Consider the following 23324-nt stretch of genomic DNA (forward strand, 5'->3'; position numbering starts at 1 on the left):
GAGGAACACTGGCTTCTACACCTCTGTTACTTTTCTTCGTAACATCAAAATTTACCTTTTCTTTTAATTTGTGAACTTTTCTCCCAAATTTCTAATTCTTTTAATGTGCATCTCCCAAATAGATGCTTACGAAACTGAGTCCATTTACTGGAAGAAGTAATATATTTTAAGACATTACTTTTTATTACAATTATCAAATGTAAATCTGAACTTGCATACAAACAAATCAAGATTTCTCCATAAATTCTCCATGAATTTGAAGAGGTTGCTTTAGTGTTGTTGGGCAGTTTCTTCCATCATTTACTAAATGACAGATTAAATCTACAAAAGACTTAAATAAGTGTAAACAATTAACTAAATACTAAAGAGAAAAAGTTCTAACAAAACTTATGTTCATGGGTTACTGCTAAGAGATTTTTCTTCTTTAAAAATAGCTATGCAAGGTAATATTGCAGATACCTAGGACAGTAAATGTCAAATTCCTCGGTGAAGTTCATTTTGTAATGTTTCATTTATAAAAATTTATGTCTGAAGAATTCATCTGGTCTAGCTGAGTACAAGTAGTCCTCAATTTAACAGTTGTTTAAGACAGTTCGAAATTATGCTGGCCTTGGAAAAAGTGACTTATGACCTATACATACAACCGTTGCACCATCCTGTGATGGTCGCATGATTGCTGTGTAGGTGCTTAGCAACTGACTCAAATAACCAGTTGCAACATCCTACAATTGCATTGTGATATGTGACCTCTTTTGCAAAATTCCAGCAAAAAATTGCCCACTAAGGAACTGGAGCATGTGATTTGCTTCATGACCATCATGAACATTTTGATAAAATTCGCGTCTGACTAGACCACAACAACCTACAGTGGAAATTCTGGTCCCAATTGTCATAAGTTGAGGACTACCTGTAGTCGATAAGCTATTCATCTTGCACTTGAAGGCACAGAGCTGCTGCTTCAGGCATACAATTTCAAGTCTTTCTCAAATATAATGTACATTAAACAGACATACCATTACCGATTTCACTCTGATCTTACAGGTTTCCTGAGAAAAGCACATAGGTGTTAAGTCTTTATTAATGTGCTGTGTAAATCTCACTGTGCCTGCGAATCAGGTTAAATTTGCCACTAGGATCAGGAATGTACCATTTTTCCCAAACATCTGCAAAGGATGCTGTTCGCCCCCAGGGTTTGAAATGTCCATTCCAGTGGAGTAATTTGGCAGCTTTCACAAACTGTGGCGAATATCTGTTGCCGGCACTTGAACCTTTAAATGGAATAAGACAAGAAATATAACAAGAAATTATGAGGCAGAAGTTTCTGCAGTTTTCAACCACAGGTGGAATTAACCATTTGATAGGTTCAGACATTGAAAATTTCATCAGAAATACTTTGTTTCTTTGTCACTGCTCACTACCCTCAAAATTCGACAGTTTATTTTAGAGTCCTAATCACTAAATGCATATTGAAATACCGCATAAGTTTCAAGTACACTGTTTAAAAAGGTCAATTTTCTGTTTAACTAAAGCCCTATCTCCTTTGATTATGTCATTCTGAGGTTCTTTTTGTAGTATTTAAGTTCTTCCTGAAGCAAAGTTTGTTGTTTCTTTTCCTTGTTTCTTTGAGCTACATACACTATCGTTAATCCTTGAACTTTAGTGGTGTCCCACAAATTTTGCAACGTTCTTTCTTATTTTCTTTGAGGAATAATTCCAGTTCTTTTCCTATCATTTCAACATAATCTTTTTCTTTCAAAATCTTTTGGTACAATATCCATCTCCTTTTTTTCTGTCCTTTCCATCTCAACTTTCAGGGGATTATAAATAACTTTCATGACATAAGGGCACAAAATCTTAAAATAGCGAAACAAAATTTTTTGGAAAACACAAATAAACTAGGGCTTTTTTTAAAAAAGAGAGAAAAACTAATACAACAATTATTAGATGAGAACGGGAATCTATCGGATGGAAGAGAAAAAAAATTACACAAAAAGTTTTTGAGGGCCTCTACAGTCAAGAAGATATATCAGAAGAGAGTATAAAACAGTACTTAAGGGAGAAGGGCCTAACCACAATATCGGAAGATAAAAGGAAAATGTTGAATGATAAAATAACCTTCATGGAAATAAAAGAGGCAGTTAGAAAACAAAAAAATAATAAAACACCGGGACCTGATGAACTCCCTGCGGAATTATACAAAACTATACAAGAACCACCTGAGATGCTAATGTTGGAATTACATAATGAAGCACTGGCAGAAGCCAAATTACCGAAATCATGGTCCGAGGCATATATTACATTAATATTAAAGGAGGGCACAGACCACCATATTAAAAACTAGAGGCCTATTTCGCTTTTAAATGCAGACTATAAAATATTTGCTACCATAATTGCAGAAAGAGGTAAAAAACTATTAAATGAAATTATCCACCCAGACTAAAAAGGGTTCCTACCAAAAAGGCAACTCAAAAATAATACGAGAATGGTAATGAACGCCCTGGAATTCTACGAAGCCCACCCCGAGAAACAAGCAGCATTGATATTTTTAGACGCGCAAAAAGCGTTTGACAAGTTAAATTGGCAGTTTTTTATTCAGCAATTAAAAAACCATGACTTTCAGGGGAAAGTTTGTGGGGATGATAACTGCAATATACTCTGTACAAATGGCAAATGTAATACTAAACGGGGAAACAGGGAAATTTAGTATAGCCAAAGGTGTAAGACTGGGATGTCTGTTGTCACCTTTACTTTTTATTCTCTTGTTAGAGGTATTATTAGCACATATTAGACAAGAACAAGGAATAAAAATAAAAATATATAAAATCATCTGCGGATGATTTAGTATTCTTTATACTAAATGTTGGTCATCACCTTTAAAGCACTCCATGGCATAGGGCCTAGCTATCTGCGAGACCGCCTGCTGCTACCGACGACCTCCCATCGACCCGTGCGCTCCCACAGAGAGGGCCTCCTCAGGGTGCCATCAGCCAAACAATGTAGGCTGGTGACCCCCAGGGGGAGGGCCTCCTCTATGGGGGCTCCTACCCTCTGGAATCAGTTGCCCCCAGAGATAAGGAAAATCCATGACCTCAGTGCCTTCTGTCGTGCCCTTAAAACCCATTTTTTCCAGCAAGCCGGGCTGGCTTAAGAAGGAATTTTTTAAATTGTTTTAATTGGTTTGTGATTTCTTAATTTCTGGGCCAAATTTATATATATTTTTAACTGTTTTTTAATATTTGTATTTTATGTTCTTATTTTGGCTGTACACCGCCCTGAGTCCTCAGGGAGAAGGGCGGTATATAAATTGAAAATAAAATAAAATAAAAAAATAAATAAAATAGAGGAGCCCTTAGAAACAGGAATTAATTTAATACGAGAAATATAAGAATTTCGCAAAGTGGCAGGACTTTAAATAAGGATAAGACAAAGATAACTAAAAACCTTATTGATACTTACTACACCTATTTTTAGAGACACCAAGTGAGAGAAGCTCTTCTACATGTTTGGGGGCAAATAAAGAAAAATCATACTAAAATACCAGGTTGGTTATCAACTATGGAGGCAATGATATACCCTAATGTACTAGATCTAGATAAAATTTTATGGTACAAAAAACTATTAGATGCCCAAGGGAAGTTAAAAACAAACCTGAGAGTTAAAACAACAAGGAATAGATATAGATTGGTGGCCGTATCTGCAGACTCGGGCAAGATATAAAAAGGATCTAGAAAAATATGGCTTTTACAAGGAACAACAAGAGCTTGATAAAATAATACAGGGGATGGAGAAAAAAATAATAACAAAAGCATATATTTCCTGACATTTAAAATGGGAGAAGAAATGGTCAAAGAAACCATGATAGCCTGGGCAAAGAACTTCGGTTATAATATTGAATTAGAATATTGGGGAAAATTATGGGGAAAAAACTAAATTAACAATGTCGGCAGCCTATAAAGAAAATTTGTATAAAATGTTTTATCGTTGGCAGTTACCCCCAGCTAAATTGGTGAAAATGTTTCCAAATAGATCTGCGGAATGCTGGAAATGTAAACATAACCAAGGTACATATTTTCATATGTGGTTGTCGTGTCCAGATGCCAAGAAGTACTGGATAAGTACTTACTAAAATAAGAAAATGGTTAGAGGAAATCACGAGTCAACGAATTGAGTTAAAACACGAATTATTTCTACTAGGGATAATAAGAGGAAATTATAGTAAGAAAATTCAATATATTATATTGCACATAACTGCGGCTAGGATTGTGTATATGCAAAACTGGAAACAGGACAGCACGTCCTCCAAAGGAATGGTGATAAAAAGTGTGTTAGACTGTGTGGAGATGGACACACTAACATTGGAATTAAAAGAAAGGGGGGGAAACAGAATACTATTTGGTCTGGGACACATGGTACAAACGGTTAGAAAATAGAAGTAATATAAAGGTAATTTAAGAGGTACATTAAAACTTAAAGGCAATGTATATAGTTAAAGAAAGAAAAAGGAATGTAATTGTTATGTATATAAGTATTATTGATGCTGAAGCGCTGTAAAGATTGTAAATGTGATATAAAATGATGAAATATGTTCAATAAAAATAATTTTTTTAAAAAGGTCAATTTTCTTAAGTAGACAATAATTTGAATGATATTCTCCCAGAGGAAAACCAATCACTTTATTGCAGGGGATTAAAAACATTTTACTAGTGAATTTCAACTCATACAGTGAGGGCTTCGCCTGTTCCATCTAAGTCCACAGAAACCATTAAAAAACACTTCATTTAAGAGACTGAGCATGCATGAGAAATGGCAACGGCAAAGGAAAGAAAATTGCATGTTCCCATTTCATCAATATTCTGTCCAAAATCACTAAAATTAATACTGGAGGAGGGGAAAAACTGTTATAATCTCAACCTGTTTGATTAGTCAATTTAGTTCCAATTTGATAAAGGCACAATATTAATGTGAAATTGGTTTCTTCTACTTACCTAGATGGCGAACATTCCACATAGGGTTAATTTTTGAATGTCGTTTGTAAAATACAATTAGCAGAGGAGGTGTAGTGATACTTCCAGCAAGAGTCCTGCTATATATCTCTTCTCTAGTCAGTAATTAAGAAAATGCATATTACCAGCTAAACCAAAAGCATATTTATTATACTTTCATTTATAAAACCAAATTTTCGTATATAATATAATTTGAATGGATTACAATTTTGTTTTTAATGTATTATTTACATGTTTGTTTTTGCATTGTTTTTTTAAAAATATTTAATGGCAAACTTACTATTCACAATGAATAATTCACATTGTACCTTAGAGTAACATTGGATTGGAGTCTCTTCTATAAGATACACCTAGTGGCAAAAATCAATACTAGGAGCAACATACTCCAAAAAAATTATGTGGAACTAAATGGGGAGCTTCAGCTGCCACCCTCAGGTCCTAAGGTTGGTCTACTCTGCAGCAGAATACTGTGTCCCAGTATTCTTAACAGCTGCCATACTAGTAAAAGGATTAACTGACACCATGAGGATTATAAGTGTATGTATTAAAACCACTCTGACTTGATTGCTTCCTGAGCTATATAGCACTGCCGGTTTTATGAAGGCAAGATGCACCAGTGAGAGAATACAGAAAAAAATATGAACTATTCACTCCTACCGGTGCCGACATTTCTCATTTATCAACCGGAAGATTCAAATCCAGGAAACCCCCACTGGCACTTGCACAACATCTGCCCAACAACTTTAACCTCAATTTCCAATGGGAAGCCAAAGAGGTTGTTGAATGCCCAGACAAAGGAAGACATATAAATGGCCCCACAAAACAGGTGCTAGGCTTTGAACTACCATGTCAGCAATGGACAACCTGAATAGGATTCGCACCTCACATGGTATCTGCCAAGACTCTATAAATGGGACATAGTATCATCTCAGTGTGACTTGGCTCCCATGTCAAACTGTAGATCACATTGTGACCAGCTGTAAGCTAAGGGCATACAGTTGCAAGAAAAAGTATGTGAACCCCTTGGGATTACGTGGAGTTTTGCATGAATTGGTCATAAAATGTGCTCTGAACTTCATCTAAGTCACAACAATAGAAAAACACAGTCTGCTTAAAATAATACTACACAAACATTAGATGTTGCCATGGTTTAATTGAACATAACATGTAAACATTCACAGTGCAGGGAGGAAAAAGTATGTGAACCTTTGGACTTAATAACTGGTTGACCCTCTTTTGGCAGCAATAACCTCAACCAAACGTTTCCTGTAGTTGCAGATCACACCTGCACAATGATCTGGAGTAATTTTGGACCACTCCTCTTCACAAAACTGTTTCAGTGTAGCAATATTCTACGGAAGTCTGATGTGAATTACTCTCTTAAGGTCATGCCACAGCATTTCAATCGGGTTGAGGTCAGGACTCTGACTGGGCCGCTCCAGAAGGCATATTCTGTGCTGTTGAAGCCATTTTTTTGTTGAATTACTTGTATGCTTTGGGTCATTGTCCTGTTGCATCACCCATCCTCTGCGGAGCTTCAGTTGGCGGACAGATGGTCGTACGTTTTCCTGCAAAATGTCTTGATAAACTCTGGAATTCATTTTCCCATCAATGACAACAATCCGTCCAGGCCCTGAGGCAGCAAAGCAGCCCCAAACCATGATGCTCCCTCCGCCATGTTTTACAGTGGGGATGAGGTTTTGATGTTGGTGTGCTGTGCCTTTTTTTCTCCACACATAGTGCTGTGTGTTCTTCCAAACTCAATTTTGGTTTCATCTGTCCACAATATATTTTGCCAGTAGTGCTGTGGAACATCCAGGTGCTCTTTTGCAAACTTCAAACGTGCTGCAATATTTTTTTTGGACAGCAATGGCTTCCTCCGTGGTGTCCTCCCATGTCCTCCATTCTTGTTTAATGTTTTCCTTATTGTAGATGTGTCAACAAAAATGTTAGCATGTGCCAGAGATTTCTGTAGGTCTTTAGCTGACACTCTAGGATTCTTCTTTACTTCATGAAGCATTCTGCGCTGTGCTCTTGCAGTCATTTTTACAGGACAACCATGCCTAGGGAGAGTAGCAACAGTGCTAAACTTTCTCCATTTGTAGACAGTCTGTCTTACCGTGGACACATGAACATCAAGGCTTTTGGAGATACTTTTGTAACCCTTTCCAGCTTCATGCAAGTCAACAATTCTTGATCGTAGGTCTTCTGAGAGTTCTTTTCTGCGAGGCATGGTTCACATCAGACAGTGCTTCTTGAAACCAGTAAACCCAAAGCAGGTGTGTGTTTTTAAAGGGCAGGACAGCTGTCAGCAACACATCCAATATCATCACACTAATTGGAGTCAAGGTTGGCTCACTCCTGGCTCCAATTAGCTCTTGGAGAAGTCATTAGGCTAGGGGCTCACATACTTTTTTCTCCCTGCACTGTGAATGTTTACATGTTATGTTCAATTAAACCATGGCAACATCTAATGTTTGTGTAGTATTATTTTAAGCAGACTGTGTTTTTCTGTTGTGACTTAGATGAAGTTCAGAGCACATTTTATGACCAATCCACGGAATCCCAAGGGGTTCACATACTTTTTCTTGCAACTGTATATACAGTGCGATATCTGATTTTTTCAATATAAACAATGTTGCATTTCAATGGTTAGATGGCCTAGACATTGGTATTTGAACACAGATCTTTTTAACATTTATATTCTATTGCGTTTTACTAATCTAGGTGAAATGTTATATATTGCTAATCCATGTTATGATATGCCATATGATAAATAACCACATTCTTGACAATGAACTAGAAAAACACAATAAAGAAAGTGAGTGATAACAGAACACAGTAAGACAATCGGTTTCAAATAAGAGATCCCTGTAAGGGTAAACTTCCCATACAATAATGATTTTAGCACTTTCTAGATTTGTTTTTCTTAGACTAATGGTCTTTTAAATATTTTAGACTGCTGCTTGCAGAATTTTTGAATGCCTAATAGACAACAGGTTCAGGAAGACTTGATAGGGAAGACAGACAATACAGGGTATTTTTATCTCTCTGCTTCCCATCCTCACATACAATTAGTCCCATTCTTCAACTATCAAATTAAAAAAAAACTGCACATACTCACACAACATTAAGTGTCATCCATTTCTCTAATTGCTTAGTAACATTTTGTATTTTCCATTCCGTTAGATTTGCAACAAATACACCAGGATTAAAAGAACAGGTGCTTGCTTTGATGGACAGCTTCCGAACCAGTTCTTTTTTATAATCAAGAAATCCCATGTAATTATACTGAAAATAAATAGAAATTGGACCTCAGATAAGAGTTTTATTCCTAACTTCCATTCCTTTCTGAGTGTGGAAGTGGCCTGTCATTGTCTTTTTCCAAATTGAAATGTTTGACCTATCTAGGCCTTGGATTTCCTGAAGTCTCACAAGTACTAAATAGGTCTAACTTGCTGAATATTTGTAAGCCTGAAAGAATTAAAAAGCAAATAGGTGGGAGGCTGGGTATAGGGAAAATTCTGTTCTGGCTATAATTTCTATTCTGTCTCACTGCCAATTTAAAAGTATCTTCCTACAGTGTATACAGTCTGATGTATAGTTAGTCTTTGTTTAGCAAGTTTGGAGTTATAACAGTGATGAAAAAGTAACTTTACAACCAACTCACATTTATGACCTTCACAGATCGGTAAAGTAAAGGAAAGATGAAATAAGATAAACACCTCTGGTTTCACTTAGCAACTGCTTTTCTTAACTATCAAGTTGCTAAGTCCCACTTGTCACTAAAAAGGACTACCTGTAGTGGTTAAGATATCGGGCTAGAAACAGGAATTGTAAATTCTAGTTCTGTCTTAGACATGAAGTCAGCTGAGTAACTTTAGACCAGGAACTTTTCTCTAGGAAATGGGCAATGGCAAACCACTTTCAAAAATATTGTCAAGTAAACTGCAGACTAGTCCAGACAGTTACCAGGAGTCAACACAAAAAGAGAAAATTGCACGTTTCCTTCTTTCTACTCCTTTTCACTCCATGGAAAGCAATTTCTTAATACCCTAAAGAGAATTAAAGACCTCCTACATAAATAAGCATGTATCTGAAAAATGCTTTAAACTAACAAAGAAATTATTTAGGTTCTTTCTCATTGATAAAAGATCCAGTCATGAAACATACCAGCAAGACATTACTACTTACATTTTGTAACTTCAAAAAATGCTTTCCTAAAACTGGATATGGTACTAAAACTTTTGTAAAAGTTTCAAGTCAAGAATGGAACCAGATAATTACAAGTATCTTTTAACATCTAGGATCTTTCATTCTTATTTATGCACATTTTTATAGCCACCTATCCCAAGCAAGCAACTCTGGGCAGTGAACAATCATAAAACAGTTAAAAACAATTGCAATATAATACAAATTAAATATTTCAAAGCTGCTTTCACCTGATTTCCTGCCCCACGGACAGAAAACTTATTTGCGGTAGAGTCGCAGTCATCTGAGAATGCCGCTGCATGGCCTGGTTGCAATGGAGTGTTGTAAAGTTCAAGGATATCATCTGAAAATGCATAATACGCAATGAGAAGCTGTTATTGCAAGCAAATGAGAACCTGCATTTTGTCATTTTAACATAAACGTCTCAACAATCTTTTCCAATATTTAGTATATACATACTAATAGTGAATGCTATTCCAATAAATGCCATGTAAGATTTAAAACTCTGATCTGTCTATCCAAAGAGCTTTCCCACTTGAACAAAAGCTTATGCACCACAAAATAAACAAGTTTTAAAATGAAGGGTATCTCTCAGGCAATTTTCTAATACAGTATCGATTTATGCTGGTAAAAAATACCCTTTGTAACTTAATTCAGCAACCAAGGACAATGGTTGTGATAATGTACATCACTCAGAGTCCCTTGTTGAGATCAGTGACCACTGAAACCAAATACAGCATATAGACTGATACTATTATTTAGATGGAGGCCATAATCATGCATCCAATCATTTCAAAATATTGTTTATTTTATTTTCAATTCATATTTGTACCTGATAGAAATGAGATCATTAGGCTATTCTGAACAAATATTTCAGCTGTCCCAAAGGTACTTTTTTTCAAAAGGCAACTGCACTTTCTCGGTTTTTTTCTTTGAAAACATTTTGCTTCTCATACAAGAAGTTTCTTCAGTTCTGAGACAACCTTTGGGACAACCATAACCTGGATGATTGAGAATCATCTGAGAAACCAGACAATATTTCAGCTAGAAGTAAATTATTACCTTAATCAAAGTTTATGTTCAGATACAAGTATATGCCTCCACTCATGACTGCCCATTTTAATCAAATCATTCTAGATAGCTGACAAGCATAAAAACATAAATCCAGATAAAAGCAACATTAAAAAATTAAAAATGCCAGATTAAAAGTTTCAGTCAATAAAGGCAAAAGTAACTATTTTAGCATTCTCTCTACTTTCTCTAGTGTTAATCTTCTCCCTCCCCCATTTTTCACTTAACTGTATTGGGAAAAATGCTCTCTGTTATTTTACAAAGGCTCCATATTTTCAGAAGGTAAAAATGAAGTGTAGCTACAGTCTATGTTTGTTTGTAAATGGCCTCATCTGCCTTAAAAACAAACAAATAGCCTGGTGATTGATCATGAGATTGCTATTGTCTCAGGGATGACAACAGGTAATCTCAACTGGTACACTGTGAAATGTGATGGTCACTGCTACCATAACAGACGTTTTGTGACTGCCTAAAAGCACACAGCATATTCTTCAAACAAATATGACCATTGGCACAAACAGTTGGGAGGTCTTGGAACAGAGTTTATTATAAAGTTTTTGGTTTATAAGACATGATTAATTAATCTAAAGTAGGAGAACACATCATTTTTTAAAAAAGCTACTTTTGGTCTTTTAGTAGTATGCCAGAGAAATACACTACAAAAAGTAGGAGGCGGGATTGGGATGAAAATTGCTATGATTACTGGGAGCTGAGATCCCAAAACATCTCATTGGCACTAGATATGGGGAAAGTTGATGTATTGAAAGGCAAATGTATATGTTGTTAAGCATATTTAAAAAGCTAAATCCCATACCTTGTACAATCACATCATCATCCAAATAAATGGCCTTTTCTGCATTTGGGACCCAATTAGGTAGATAGAATCTTGCAAAGGTCAGCTAGAAAGAATCAAAAAGTGATAAAAACAATTATGACATGGCAAACATTAGATACTTGCAATCAGATCTTTGATACACTTTCATATAATACAAGATTAAGTAGAAGTAATTGGGTAACTTTGGTGAATAAGATGTAAATTACCAAAACTATCCAACTAAATCAAATATGCAAAAGAGAATTAAGGATTATAATATTAAAAGGCAACTTTCTCAAAAGTGTAATAACTAAGCATATATTCAAACATAAATTGGTATCAGTAATGTTGAAAACATTATATTTGTAGTAAAATAAATCAGTAGTTCTTACCGGTTTTATGGAATTTGGCATCTTTGAGTCTATTTGTACTTTTCCAGCCAGCATGCCAGAATCAAAATTCAAAATTCGGTATTGAACATTTTTTAAACTGATTTTACTAAGCCATGACCTACACAATTAAAAAAGAAATAGAAATATGAACTATTACTGAAATAGCTGGAGTGATATCTTACAAGAATAATTATTTGAATTTTCTCATCATGGTGTATCTTCTAACAACCACGAATAGGACAGTGTAGGACAATCTGAAATTTAGTATTACATAATAGAGACCCAATAAGATGTAATGGTTAAGGCACCATGCCAAAAAATGATAGACTATGCATTTTAGTTCCACCTTAGGCACAAAGTCAGCTTGATGGTTTTGGGTTCATTTCTCAGTCCTTCGAACAAGGAAAAGCAAATCCCTTCTGAAAATATTACGAAGAAAATTGCATGAAGCAGACTGACAGGAAGGGAGGGAGGGAGGGAGCAAGGAAACAGATGAGGGCTGCACAAACTACAAAAATGACCCAGAAGTAGCAAGTGTAGCACCTCTTAGTACTCGCTAAAACAGCCACTTTTCTTTTCAACAGCCAGGAAGCTGAAAAAAGATGTGGATGCTTTAAAAGTCACCTTGGTCAAATAATTAAAGGGCATAGAATAAATAACTGTCTCTTTGTTATTAAATATATCTTTTTCCAATGCACTACTACATGTAAAAATTATCCTCTATTAAATAAGGGGAAATAAAATTTCACAAATATGGTTTTACCTCAGATGGTCCACAGTGTCGTTCAAAGTGACAATATGGAATGCAACATTGGATTTGGTGTTTTGCTGAATACTGTTCACAGCTGCAATTACACCACCAAGCCTTTCTTCGGATGCCGTAAGGACCACAGGAATTTCCTTGTCATTTTCTTTTACTATCAATCTTTGAGGAGCTTCAGGTATAAAATCTATTGGCTGAAATCCTAGTGGATTTGAATCTACAGATAATTATGTAAAGCATTACATTTTCATTCAGCATGTTGGGCGACTTCAGATTTTGTTTTATGTAAACCAAGGTTAATGGCACAATATGCAAACTCAAATATGGTTTATTGAATAAGCCACGGCTAAAAAAACTTGGTTAAACAACCCTAGCTACTGTGATGCTGAAACCAATGTTTATCCCTTAAAGATAACCTCTTATAAGGCAACAATTATTTCCAAACAATAAGATTGAAATCAGGTCCAATATAGAATCTATATTTTACGTTATATTAAATAACTGACACAAAAGATGCAACTCTGACTGTATTTCAGGTCAGATACCATGAAAATAGCCATGCTACACATTGACTGTTTCATTTTTAACAACTTCTAGTGAGAAATGCTAAATAACAGTAAAAGTAGACAATTACAAGGAATTGGAAATGTGTGGCAATAATTGTTAAAAGTACGGAATCAAAATTAAACAGTACCACCATCCAATATGTTTATAAGTAAAAAAAACTTTCCTTATAAGAACATATAAAAGGGTATTTATTTTCTATCAAACATTTTTTGCTTTACTGAAGCAGCATTAAAATAGAGAAATGGAGGAATACCTGATAATTCTTTTTTTAAGAGATCACTGAGACCTAGAAAGTTGTGATGCAGCACTAACAGAAATATAACAACAACAAATACGAGGATGGTTATGTTTACTGCAATGAAAAAAGAAAGCCATTGTTAGAATAACAGCATCTGAGTGTGTAAACTTTTAAAAAATAATTATTTAGAAGAAAAAGTACCTTTTCTTAATGACATTTTCTTTGTGGATGAAAAACAAAATCTCTTGACACATCTACAAAAAAGGAACATAACTAAGAAAGTCTCCACAAACATGCAAAGAGATCCAATAAGTGAGAAGGTGTAATATTCACATGTAAGTAGTAATAATGTACATAACGAGGAACAAAAATTCCAATATTCAGGAATTCATCAAATGTTGGAACTCAGATTTCCAACATTTGCCTAGAAAAAACATTTTAAAATGTAATTATGTAATCATATGTAATATCACTGTGGTGTTTCTCTGTGTCATCTGTATGTATGTGGGTATATGCATAATGGTTATCTTTTGAGAGCTGAATACAACAAAATTTCATTTTAATGTATAATTAGTGTACATAATGTATAATTAGTATAATGTATAATTAGTATAATTATATTAGTATAATTAATTAATAATTAATTAATAATTAATTAATTAGTATAATTAATTAGTATAATGTATAATTAGTATAATTTAATGTATAATTAGTGACAATAAAATTCTACTCTACACTACTCTACTCTACTCTACTCCACTCCACTCCACTCTCCACTCTTTACTCTCCTATCCCTATCCTATTTATTAACCAGAGGTATTTTTTATGTAAAACAGACATTTACCATACTTAGTAATGAATGAAGAATGAAGAATGAAACAAGTATAAGAGTTCCTCCTAAATTCAACAAGTATATAAAAAGACAGAACTAGGAAACAGAGCTTATATTTACTATTTTAGGCCTTCATTCTCAATGTAATTAAATTATGTTTCCTATCTAAAGATAAGTAGAAAACAATTTTGTCTAGGTTGCAGCCAAATTAGGGAGGGCTGACTTCAGTTTGTTCATCACAAAACATTTTGCATTGATAATGAGAAACATCTTCAGTGTTGCCACTGCATTGGCTTTTATAGGCACATGCTACAAGCTGCATTTTGCACATGTGAACTGTTTACATTCAACTGACTTACACTTGTTAGCCTTTCCCATTCTATAAATGAGGAATTTGAGGCTAATAAAAATATTAATAAAGATTCCTGTGACATAGCTTCTCATCATAATCAATCTGTAATCCTATACTGTACAATAACAGCTACATTTAAATGAAATTATAGCATTTTGCTAGATCATAAATTGTGGGGATTTAAGGTGAACATCAACCGCATTTGGAATAAAAATGTAATAACTGTATATCAGTTAATATACTTCATTTATCTTGTGGGTCATAATTTGTAATCCCCTTGTAACCATTATGCTTTACAAGAAGTCAATGCTATAAAAACTGCAATATTAAGAATTCAGGGAACTAAAATTATATTCTACGTAAAAGAAATGGGAATATTTAGCACTAAGATAAGAAGATAAGGGATACATTAGTTTTGAAATATTTCAAAGAATGCCTTAAGAACATAAAGTGCTTACTGGATCACACCAAGACCCGTCATGAGTCTCTTAAATCACTTTTTTTCTAATCTATTGAGTCCCAAATGTTCTAGTGAGGTGTTTTCTAATAATTTTGAATCACTTTTCTGTATTTCTGTAAGCTCTAGGATCTTTTTAGTGTGATTACCACAATTGTACAAAATATTCAAGTACAGACATACCAGTACTGTCAAGAGTACGAGTAATATTTTTCATGCTGAACCCCTAAGATGGAATTTATCTAGTATTTTTTAACAGCTACTGCACATGGAAACGGCATCTTCACTATCTGCTATAATTGATTACAGACAGCTCAGATCTCTTCAATGTAGAATATGTATGAAGTTGGAGGAAAGTATAATGAATATATCTCACTTTATTTTAACTGAGCTTCATTCAACGTGTATTCTCTCTACAGAAATCCATTGGGAGCTCAACATTTTTCATTTTTAATACCCTGAAAAGTTTGGTATCATCTGCAAACTTGGGCATTCACTAAATCACTTCTTAATCAAGATTGCTGCATGTTACAGAACAGCTAATATACGTATTTAGTCAGGGGCTTGACAGCATCTGTAAGAGATGCTTCAATATGGATACCTGTACTGACTTGGGGGAGGGAGCTTAAATGGCCTCTTCAAAGTTCACATTTTAAGACAATTCATTGTCATATAAAATTTGCTCAAGAATCAAGCTGTAGAATCACCATTCAACCATTACTGTTAGCTGTTAAGGACAAATATGGGGAGCATGAAGAGCTCTTCTGCAGCTACATAACTGATGTTCTGCAAATGTTTAACATGTTATCTCTTCAATGTTTTATTTTTCTTTCCAATCCTGTTCCAAAACGCCAAGATCATTATTACTGCAAGTGACAGCTGAGGTCACAACCCATCCGTTAAAACGAAACTACTGCTACTTTTCAAAAGGAAACCCCACCACTCGCTCGCCTTCCATTCCCCTTGCTCACAGATGCTGGCCACCCGACTAGATCCACCGCATATTGAAAAGGGAAATGTACCATATCTGCATAGCATACAGCATGAAGCTTATTATTCATTTCGCATCATTCCAACAGTTCAATCCCCACGGTATGGTAAACAGGCCGGTGTATTCCTACGAGTCTTACTTGCTGGCCCAGAATCCAGAGATCCTTCCAGTCCTCTCTTCTCTTCCCTTTGCAGAGTCTGGCGGCCACGCGCGAATTGCCAACTCAACACCAAGTATTGTAATCAGCAGCTGGGAAAATAAAAGGTGCCTATCATGGTGCCTGATTTTTATTTCATTTTATTTTTTTTTTAAAAAAGCGATACGTAAAGAAGCGCGTTCACCAAACCCTTAATGCCAAATACGTCTCCATAACTACACCCTTTTTTTGTGTTTGTGTGGTAGAAAAAAACAAAAAAACAACGAGAGCGGCAAACACGCTAGACGCCACCTTCACTAAGACCTCTCACCAAAAAAGGTGGAAAACGCCTCCTGCGCTTGTTGTCGTGGTGACGAACTAAGACTCCACCGTTGGCCGCGAGCCCTGTGACGTCAAAGCGCTACTGCCAGTCGACCGACAGACGGCAGCATCCGCCGGCGGAGTTGGCATTTTTCTGGAATGAGTCCAGGAGGGGAACAGCCCCCACGCCCCGCCCTAGCTGAGCCGGAAATTCAAAAATGATGAGGCGGGGCAAGAAGACGTCGAATCCGGTATGCTCGAGAGCGCCCGCCTTACGGCAGAAAGCCGTCTTGATCAAGAAGCCGGAAGCGCCCGTTGACTGTTCACCGCTCGGCTCTCCCGCCTCCAACGGCAACTCTCAGGGCGACTCTTTGCAGCCGCCGGAGAGCCAGCTTCCTCCCTGCAGAGCCGAGGAGCCCCCGCTGCCCCCCTTCCTCTCGGAAATCGTTGACGGCTGCAGAGATCTAGACGCCGCTGCTCCGCTGGGCACCATGCTCAACTTCTTCCGATCCATCCCGACGCAGATGGTAAGGCGGGGGCGTCCCGGGACTTGCCTCCGTCGCGCCCTCCCCCTCCTCCCGTCCCCCGGCTAACGGAGAACAGAACTGTGCCGCCCGCCCGACTTTGAGGTCGGGCAGGAAGCGGTAAAGCATCCAGGCACCAGATAGGAACTGCCTGGCTGTCTGGGCTGATAAGGAGACGTGTCCCTAAATAGAGGCGCCCGAGGGTCCGATGACTGATAGGTGCCTATTAGGCGGAAAGGTGTTCGGTTCGGAATACAAAACAAAAAGACTCCGTTGTTCTGCGTCCTCTGTTTTCCTCCCCGCCTTTGAATTATTGTCTCGAGTTGTGTAAAATTCAATACCTAAATTGTATTCTCGAAAACAAGCCTTTTGTTTCGGTAGGATTTTATCAGTTGTCTCATAAGGTATTTGGTGGATGGCTTAGGTAAAACAAAATTAGCAATCAGTATCATGCTAAAATCAGTTAAACGCATTTAACACAGAATTCTATTTCAAAAAGATAAAAACCAAACATCATCGGCCTTGGAAAATATTGAGAACACTAAATTAAAAATATTACATTGATTAAATTTACTAAAGCTGCCTAGAGCAGCCCCAAAGTCAGATAGGCAGCAAATAAATTAAATAAAGACCTAGGTAAATAAGGAGATATTACATACTACTGACAGAATATATATATATATATATATATATATATATATATATATATATATATATATATATATATATATATATATATATGTATGTATGTATGTATGTATGTATGTATGTATGTGTGTATGTGTGTATGTGTGTATGTGTGTATGTGTGTATGTGTATATGTGTATATGTGTATGTGTGTATGTGTATGTATATATGTATATATAAAAATAGGTGGTGCTGAACATATTTTCTCCCTAAAAATCTCTACTATTTAAAGGAACATTTGGCAAAGCTAATAAATTTAGATTAATTAATCCCTGTGATGTGAGAGTGCCAGGTCAATTGGATTTATTGATAGAGCCTTAAACATCCTATTCTTTTTTGAGGTTTCCATAAATTAGGCAGACTAGACTTGTTGATTCCTTCTTGTTTTCGTAATTGACTAGACTTGTTCACTTGATTGTTTTGTTTGATTATTTATTTGGAGCATTTATATGGCCACTCAAATCCAAACATAATTCAACATGGTACATGATTATCAAATCATTTTCAACTCCTAGCGATTAGACAGTTAAATGGCTTACAAAATCATTAAATACACAGTATAAAAGTAACATCACTAAAACCAAAAATATGAACTGATGATCTGGCTAAAATATATCTTCCCAATGGGTACACAACAATATATTTTTCATCTCAATCCAAGAGCCAGGTCTGAATAGCCTTTCTAATGCCCTGCAGGGTTCAGTCAAACTGGGTTGGGCAAGGACCAACACCAAGAAGGCATGCCTACTAGGTCTCACTAGGTGGCATCATTGTTATTATTCACCATCCAAAATGTGATACATGAAATATTTAAAAGTGTCTGAACACACGAATATCGTTTAGTTAACAAAGTTGGACAGATTGCAGTCCTTCCATACAGAATTATGCTTGTGTTTGTTTATATTTATTTCATTCTTTCCTTTATGCATTATTCTTCCTTCTCTTTCCAGTTTTTATCCTCCTGTTTAGTATAATAATCTATATGGCTGGGTTCTAGAGGTGGTTAATTCTTCCTAGAGAGGGGGGGACTTGTTCTTCCATCCTTTAAAGCTCTGTGTCAAACTCGCGGTGTCACGTTGCCATCATGTAATTTTTTTTCCCTTCACGGAACGGGTAGGCATGGCCTGTGCATAACGCATCCGGCCCGTGGACCGTCAGTTCAACATCCCTGCTTTAGAGAGTCATTGTTTTTCCCCACCTCAAGAAGCCATTGTTGCCAACCTAACTAGACAATTTTCATACAGTATCCAACCTTCCCTTTTTAAGGAAGGTTGTTGAGCAGTTGATCTGCAACTTCAAAGGATCTTGGATAAAGTGGTTATTTTAACCCCTTTCAGTTGTTCCAGGCCTGGATATGACACTGAAACAAAATTATGCATTTAGATGACCTCCAGGGGGAGTGGGATGGGGCTGTACATCCATCCTTGCTCTACTTGACCTCTCAGCACCTTCAATACCATTAACTGTACTCTCTTTCTGGGCCAGCTGCAGGGGTTGGGAGTGGATATTGTGCTGGTTTTCTTCCTTTCTCCACAGTTTCAGTTGGTATTGATTGGAAGAGGTCCTGCCCTTGGTCCCTACTTTGTGGGGTCCTGCAGAGTTCAAAGCTTTCTCTATTCCTATTTAATGTCTACATGAAACTGCTGGGTGAGGTTATCCATTCCTAGGAGGAAGAGTATCATCAATACGCTGATATACCCAGAAATACATTTCTATTCTTGGCAAGTTAAATGATGCTGTTGAACTCCAGACCCAATTTAATGAGGTTGGGGAACAGCAGGATTTAACCCTTGCAAGACTAAGGGGTTGGTTTTTTTTGAAATTTGATTTATATGCCGCCCTTCTCTTAGCTTACAATGCGCTAAGCAATAGCCTTCATACTTTTGTATATTTATACAAAGTCAGCTTATTGCCCCCACAACTGGGTCCTCAATTTACCTACCTTAGAAAGGATGGAAGGCTGAGTCAACCTTGAGCCTGGTGAGATACGAACTTGCAGTAATTGCAGGCAGCTGGTGTTAATAACAGGGTGCTTTAGACCACTGTACTACCAAGGCTCTTGGTAGTACAGTGGCTGAGTGGCTTCAGGTTTGGGGACTTTCAAGATCTTTGGTGCTGGATGGGGAGGCACTGCTCCAGACACAGCCTATGCTCAATCTGGGATTCTAGACTTATTGAACAGGTGGCAGTTGTCGCTAGGAGGGCCTTTGCACAATTTTGGATTATATCTATTTGCACCTTTTCCTGGCTTTCTTGAGGCTTTGCTCTCAGTCACCCTGGCCCTGGATTACTATAATGCACTCTACAATGGGCTGCCCTTAATGAGCACACAGAAGCTGCAACTGGGTGCAAAATGCCATGGTGTAAGCAATTATTGATGTTCCTTGATCAGCATGTTAAACCACTCCTCCCCAAGCTGCAATGGTTAACAGTTTGCTTTTGGGTTCAATTCAAGGTGATGCTAATGACATAAAGCCCGATGGCAGGGGGTAGTTATTGGAAGGACCACCTCTCCTAGGTTATATCTTTCTGCCCCATCAGTCTGTCAGGAAGGGTGTGTTATAGCTCCCATTTGCCAAGGAGTTACATCTGACAAAAACCAGTAGACAATCCTTTTCTGCCACAGAGCCCACCCTTTGGAACATTATTCCCCCACCCCAAGGTTTGACTGGCCCGAACCCTATTAACTTTCTAGAAAGGCCTGAAGACACAGCTCTGCTGCCATGTTTGGGGCATGTCCTGTGACAGCCTACAACCTATACAGTGGTTATGTTGTTCATAAAATGAATGCCAATCTCCTGCAGATTATTTTGTAAGTTTTAATAGTTTTAATTTGTAATGCTATTTTAATTAATTATTGTTTTACTATTTGTATTTGTGTTTTCATAAAATGAATGCCAATCTCCTGCAGATTATTTTGTAAATTTTAATAGTTTTAATTTGTAATGCTATTTTAATTAATTATTGTTTTACTATTTGTATTTGTGTTTTCATAAAATGAATGCCAATCTCCTGCAGATTATTTTGTAAGTTTTAATAGTTTTAATTTGTAATGCTATTTTAATTAATTATTGTTTTACTATTTGGATTTGGATTTTTGTTTAGTTTTAACTATGTGAGCTACTTAGTCACATGTGCAAGATATACAATTGAACAAATTAGTATAAAGGAGTGGACCAAAATCAACTAATCCATTCCCTTCAGTTCTGCTAACTTCAATTAACTAAGATCACACTCTGAACCAAATTATGATTTATTGTGACTATGAATTACTTAAGCCACAATGATTTAAGTTTACATATTCACATTAAATATTAGATTTAATAATAGAATGTGTAAACCTAGCCAGAACAAAGTATCTGAAGAATTTTACAAAATTCTTTGTAGAGAAGTAAAGCAATTTTTTTTTTCATCCTCTGATCCTTGTTAGACAAGCATACTAAACTTTCAAAAAGTGAGCTGACATCACCACTTAGAGGTTACAATAGCTAGCTTGGTCTAAATATGTTACAAAAAAATGCAAGTTGACTATAAACCTTTTAGCAGTGCTGGGTAAATATAGTTAATTTATACATTTAGCAGGCAACAGAAATTAGAAATGAACTGTACTCTGACAGCATAATGGAAATAAGTATATTCAACTGTTCTTTCATATTAAGTAGAAATATCTATTAAGAACTCTTCCTCAGATTTATTTTTAAATGCATTCTCAGCTTACTCCTATTACATTATCAGAAATCTTAGTGTAAGCTATAATTCTTAGGGAGTGGGAAAATATTGGTGCTATTGATTTTTCTTTTTCCACAGGACTACAAAGGTCAAAAACTAGCAGAGCAGATTTTTCAAGGAATAATTCTTTTCTCTGCTGTAAGTATAATAAAAACACACCATCACTATAAATTCATCACCTCTTTTCTGAAAATATGTTCATAAGAGATTTTTGAGAATATTTTATGTAATATATTAGAAAATAAGCAAAATCCCTTCCAGTTATTGGAGCAAATATATTTTCTGGATCTGTCCTTTTTCAAAATAGCGGTCATTGCAGTAAGAACATCCTGGCTTAAAATCTATACTTTTTTCAGCATTGTGCCCTGAACTATAGAGACTATAAGAATTGATACTTTCTTATGAATATCTAGTAACTTCCTTAGTTGTTGTATACGCTTTAAATTGTTGTATTGGCTTTGAGAAATAGACTTGAATATCCTTTGTTATATCTAATTTTTATCTTATAGGTGGTTGGCTTTATTTATGGATATATTACTGAACAGTTTGGCTGGACAGTTTACATAGTAATGGCTGGATTTGCTATATCGTGCCTGGTAAGAATATAACTTTATAGCAAATATACATAATATATTCAAAATATCAAGTTTTGCAATAACTGTAGTAAATGTATCTGTAATACTAGCACATACTCTAAATGATTATTTTTTCTTTGGTCAATAAATTATCAACATTGTATAATATGTTATTCTGTTGTCTTGATATTCCAGCTTTTTGTTGTTTTTGCAATTGGCTTTTATCCTGATCTTCATTTGAAGCACCTACGTAGCAATATGGAAATACTGCTCACCAGATTAGTTTCCTTTCCTCCTAATCTTAGTTTTCCTAACCAAAAATAAAGCATTTAATAGGAGTCTTAAGTTATCCTAATTTTTTTTTTATTATAGCTCACACTGCCTCCATGGCCCATTTACCGTCGCAATCCTCTGAAATGGCTCCCTGTTCAGGAATCTGCAATAGATGATAAGAAACCTGCAGACAGAAAAGTAAAGAGGCATCCTAAAAATTGAAAAACTACATCTTCTGTATGATTTTCTGTCATTAAATTTGCTTTAAAATTGATTTCTCCTCTTTTTTTACTTGGTTTGGGTGTTTCTGCACACAGTCGGAGAACAAATTCTTCCTTTGTATTTAACTCCATCCATCTAGGGTATGGTACACTTGGTGATTTATTAAGTAATTTAAATATTGGAATATCTGCATTTAATAGGGGAATTGTTTGGCTTACTATAGTTTACCTCAGCGATCATTTTCTAGTACATCCTAAAAGGATTAAATAAGCCATGGAAATTTCTGCAGTAATTTAAAGTCTACCACTAATCATAGAAATCTCAAGTATTTAACAATCTTAACTGTAGTCAACAACAAAATAGGCCAATCTCTTTAAACCAGTCTATTAGACATTATGCAGAATCATGACTAATTCTGAATCTACACTTAAATAATATTTTAAATACTATGTATGTATTCAAGGCATTTTCAAAAGTCATGTGAATTCCAGCAAAAATGAAAATATTCTAGCACTTTTAATGATTAGCACTTATTATGGGATAAGATTTTAATGGATTATAGTTCACTTTAAGAGATGCAATACGGATTATCCAGAGTTCCAGATTAGAGGCTCATGAACATACGTAGTAATTATCAGTTGTGATCAGTAAGAATAAATGTACATAAATCATTCCAGAAATCACAGTAGTATCTAAAAGCTACAGTAGCAACTATGTTAACCTCTCTAAACACTAACTGACCTTATTTGCAGTGATCTTTCCTGAGTGGATGAACTTCAAAAGAAATTCCAGTATGAAAGATCAAATTAAATTTGATATAGTAATCCCATTTTATCACCTATGACTAAATTAGACCAAGATTATAGAGGCATATGTGGATTACCATACCAGAATGATTGTTTTCAGTGATGTTCTGATGCTATAACCATTTTGCTTTTATATCATATGTATGACTTGTATTTAATTTCCTTCTGACAGGACTCTTCTGCATTATCTAACCTCCATCATTGATGCATACTTTTCCTGCATCTGTACTGTAATCCATAATCCGCATTCTGTGATAAATGCTGGTATTCTGGGAATTGGCAAAGCATTTGTTGCTTTTAAAATTTATTACTGCATGTCCTAAAAATAGCAATAGCAATAGCACTTACTTATATATCAC

The 23324-nt window shown here is 35.8% G+C and overlaps 2 protein-coding genes across 6 annotated transcripts; one reads left to right on the forward strand and one right to left on the reverse strand.

Annotated features, from left to right (window-relative positions):
• Positions 1 to 162: 162 nt before the first annotated feature.
• On the reverse strand, positions 163 to 16656 carry GLT8D1 (glycosyltransferase 8 domain containing 1). Of its 5 annotated transcripts, none has more exons than XM_060688402.2 (11): positions 16160 to 16656; positions 15832 to 15941; positions 13262 to 13314; positions 13076 to 13174; positions 12256 to 12472; positions 11493 to 11610; positions 11101 to 11185; positions 9446 to 9558; positions 8128 to 8294; positions 4986 to 5098; positions 163 to 1268 (listed from the first exon to the last, which is right to left on the reverse strand). In XM_060688402.2, the coding sequence occupies exons 3-11, from the start codon at positions 13275 to 13277 to the stop codon at positions 1078 to 1080; spliced, it is 1119 nt and encodes a 372-aa protein (XP_060544385.1). In that variant the 5' UTR covers positions 13278 to 13314; positions 15832 to 15941; positions 16160 to 16656; the 3' UTR covers positions 163 to 1077. The 5 variants fall into 5 exon arrangements, with proteins under 5 accessions (XP_060544385.1, XP_087743884.1, XP_060544382.1 ...); XM_087887758.1 differs by having other exon boundaries at positions 15724 to 15941; positions 16160 to 16297; XM_060688399.2 differs by having other exon boundaries at positions 15832 to 16163.
• On the forward strand, positions 16368 to 22211 carry SPCS1 (signal peptidase complex subunit 1). The gene is made up of 4 exons (XM_034439258.3): positions 16368 to 16676; positions 21168 to 21227; positions 21599 to 21685; positions 22037 to 22211. Exons 1-4 carry the CDS (start codon positions 16368 to 16370, stop codon positions 22157 to 22159), a joined length of 579 nt encoding a protein of 192 aa, XP_034295149.1. The 3' UTR covers positions 22160 to 22211.
• The last annotated feature ends 1113 nt before the right edge of the window (positions 22212 to 23324 follow it).

The sequence above is a fragment of the Pantherophis guttatus genome, chromosome 2 (assembly GCF_059756535.1).
Source record: "Pantherophis guttatus breed Tessera chromosome 2, ASM5975653v1, whole genome shotgun sequence".
Taxonomy (NCBI): domain Eukaryota; kingdom Metazoa; phylum Chordata; class Lepidosauria; order Squamata; family Colubridae; genus Pantherophis; species Pantherophis guttatus.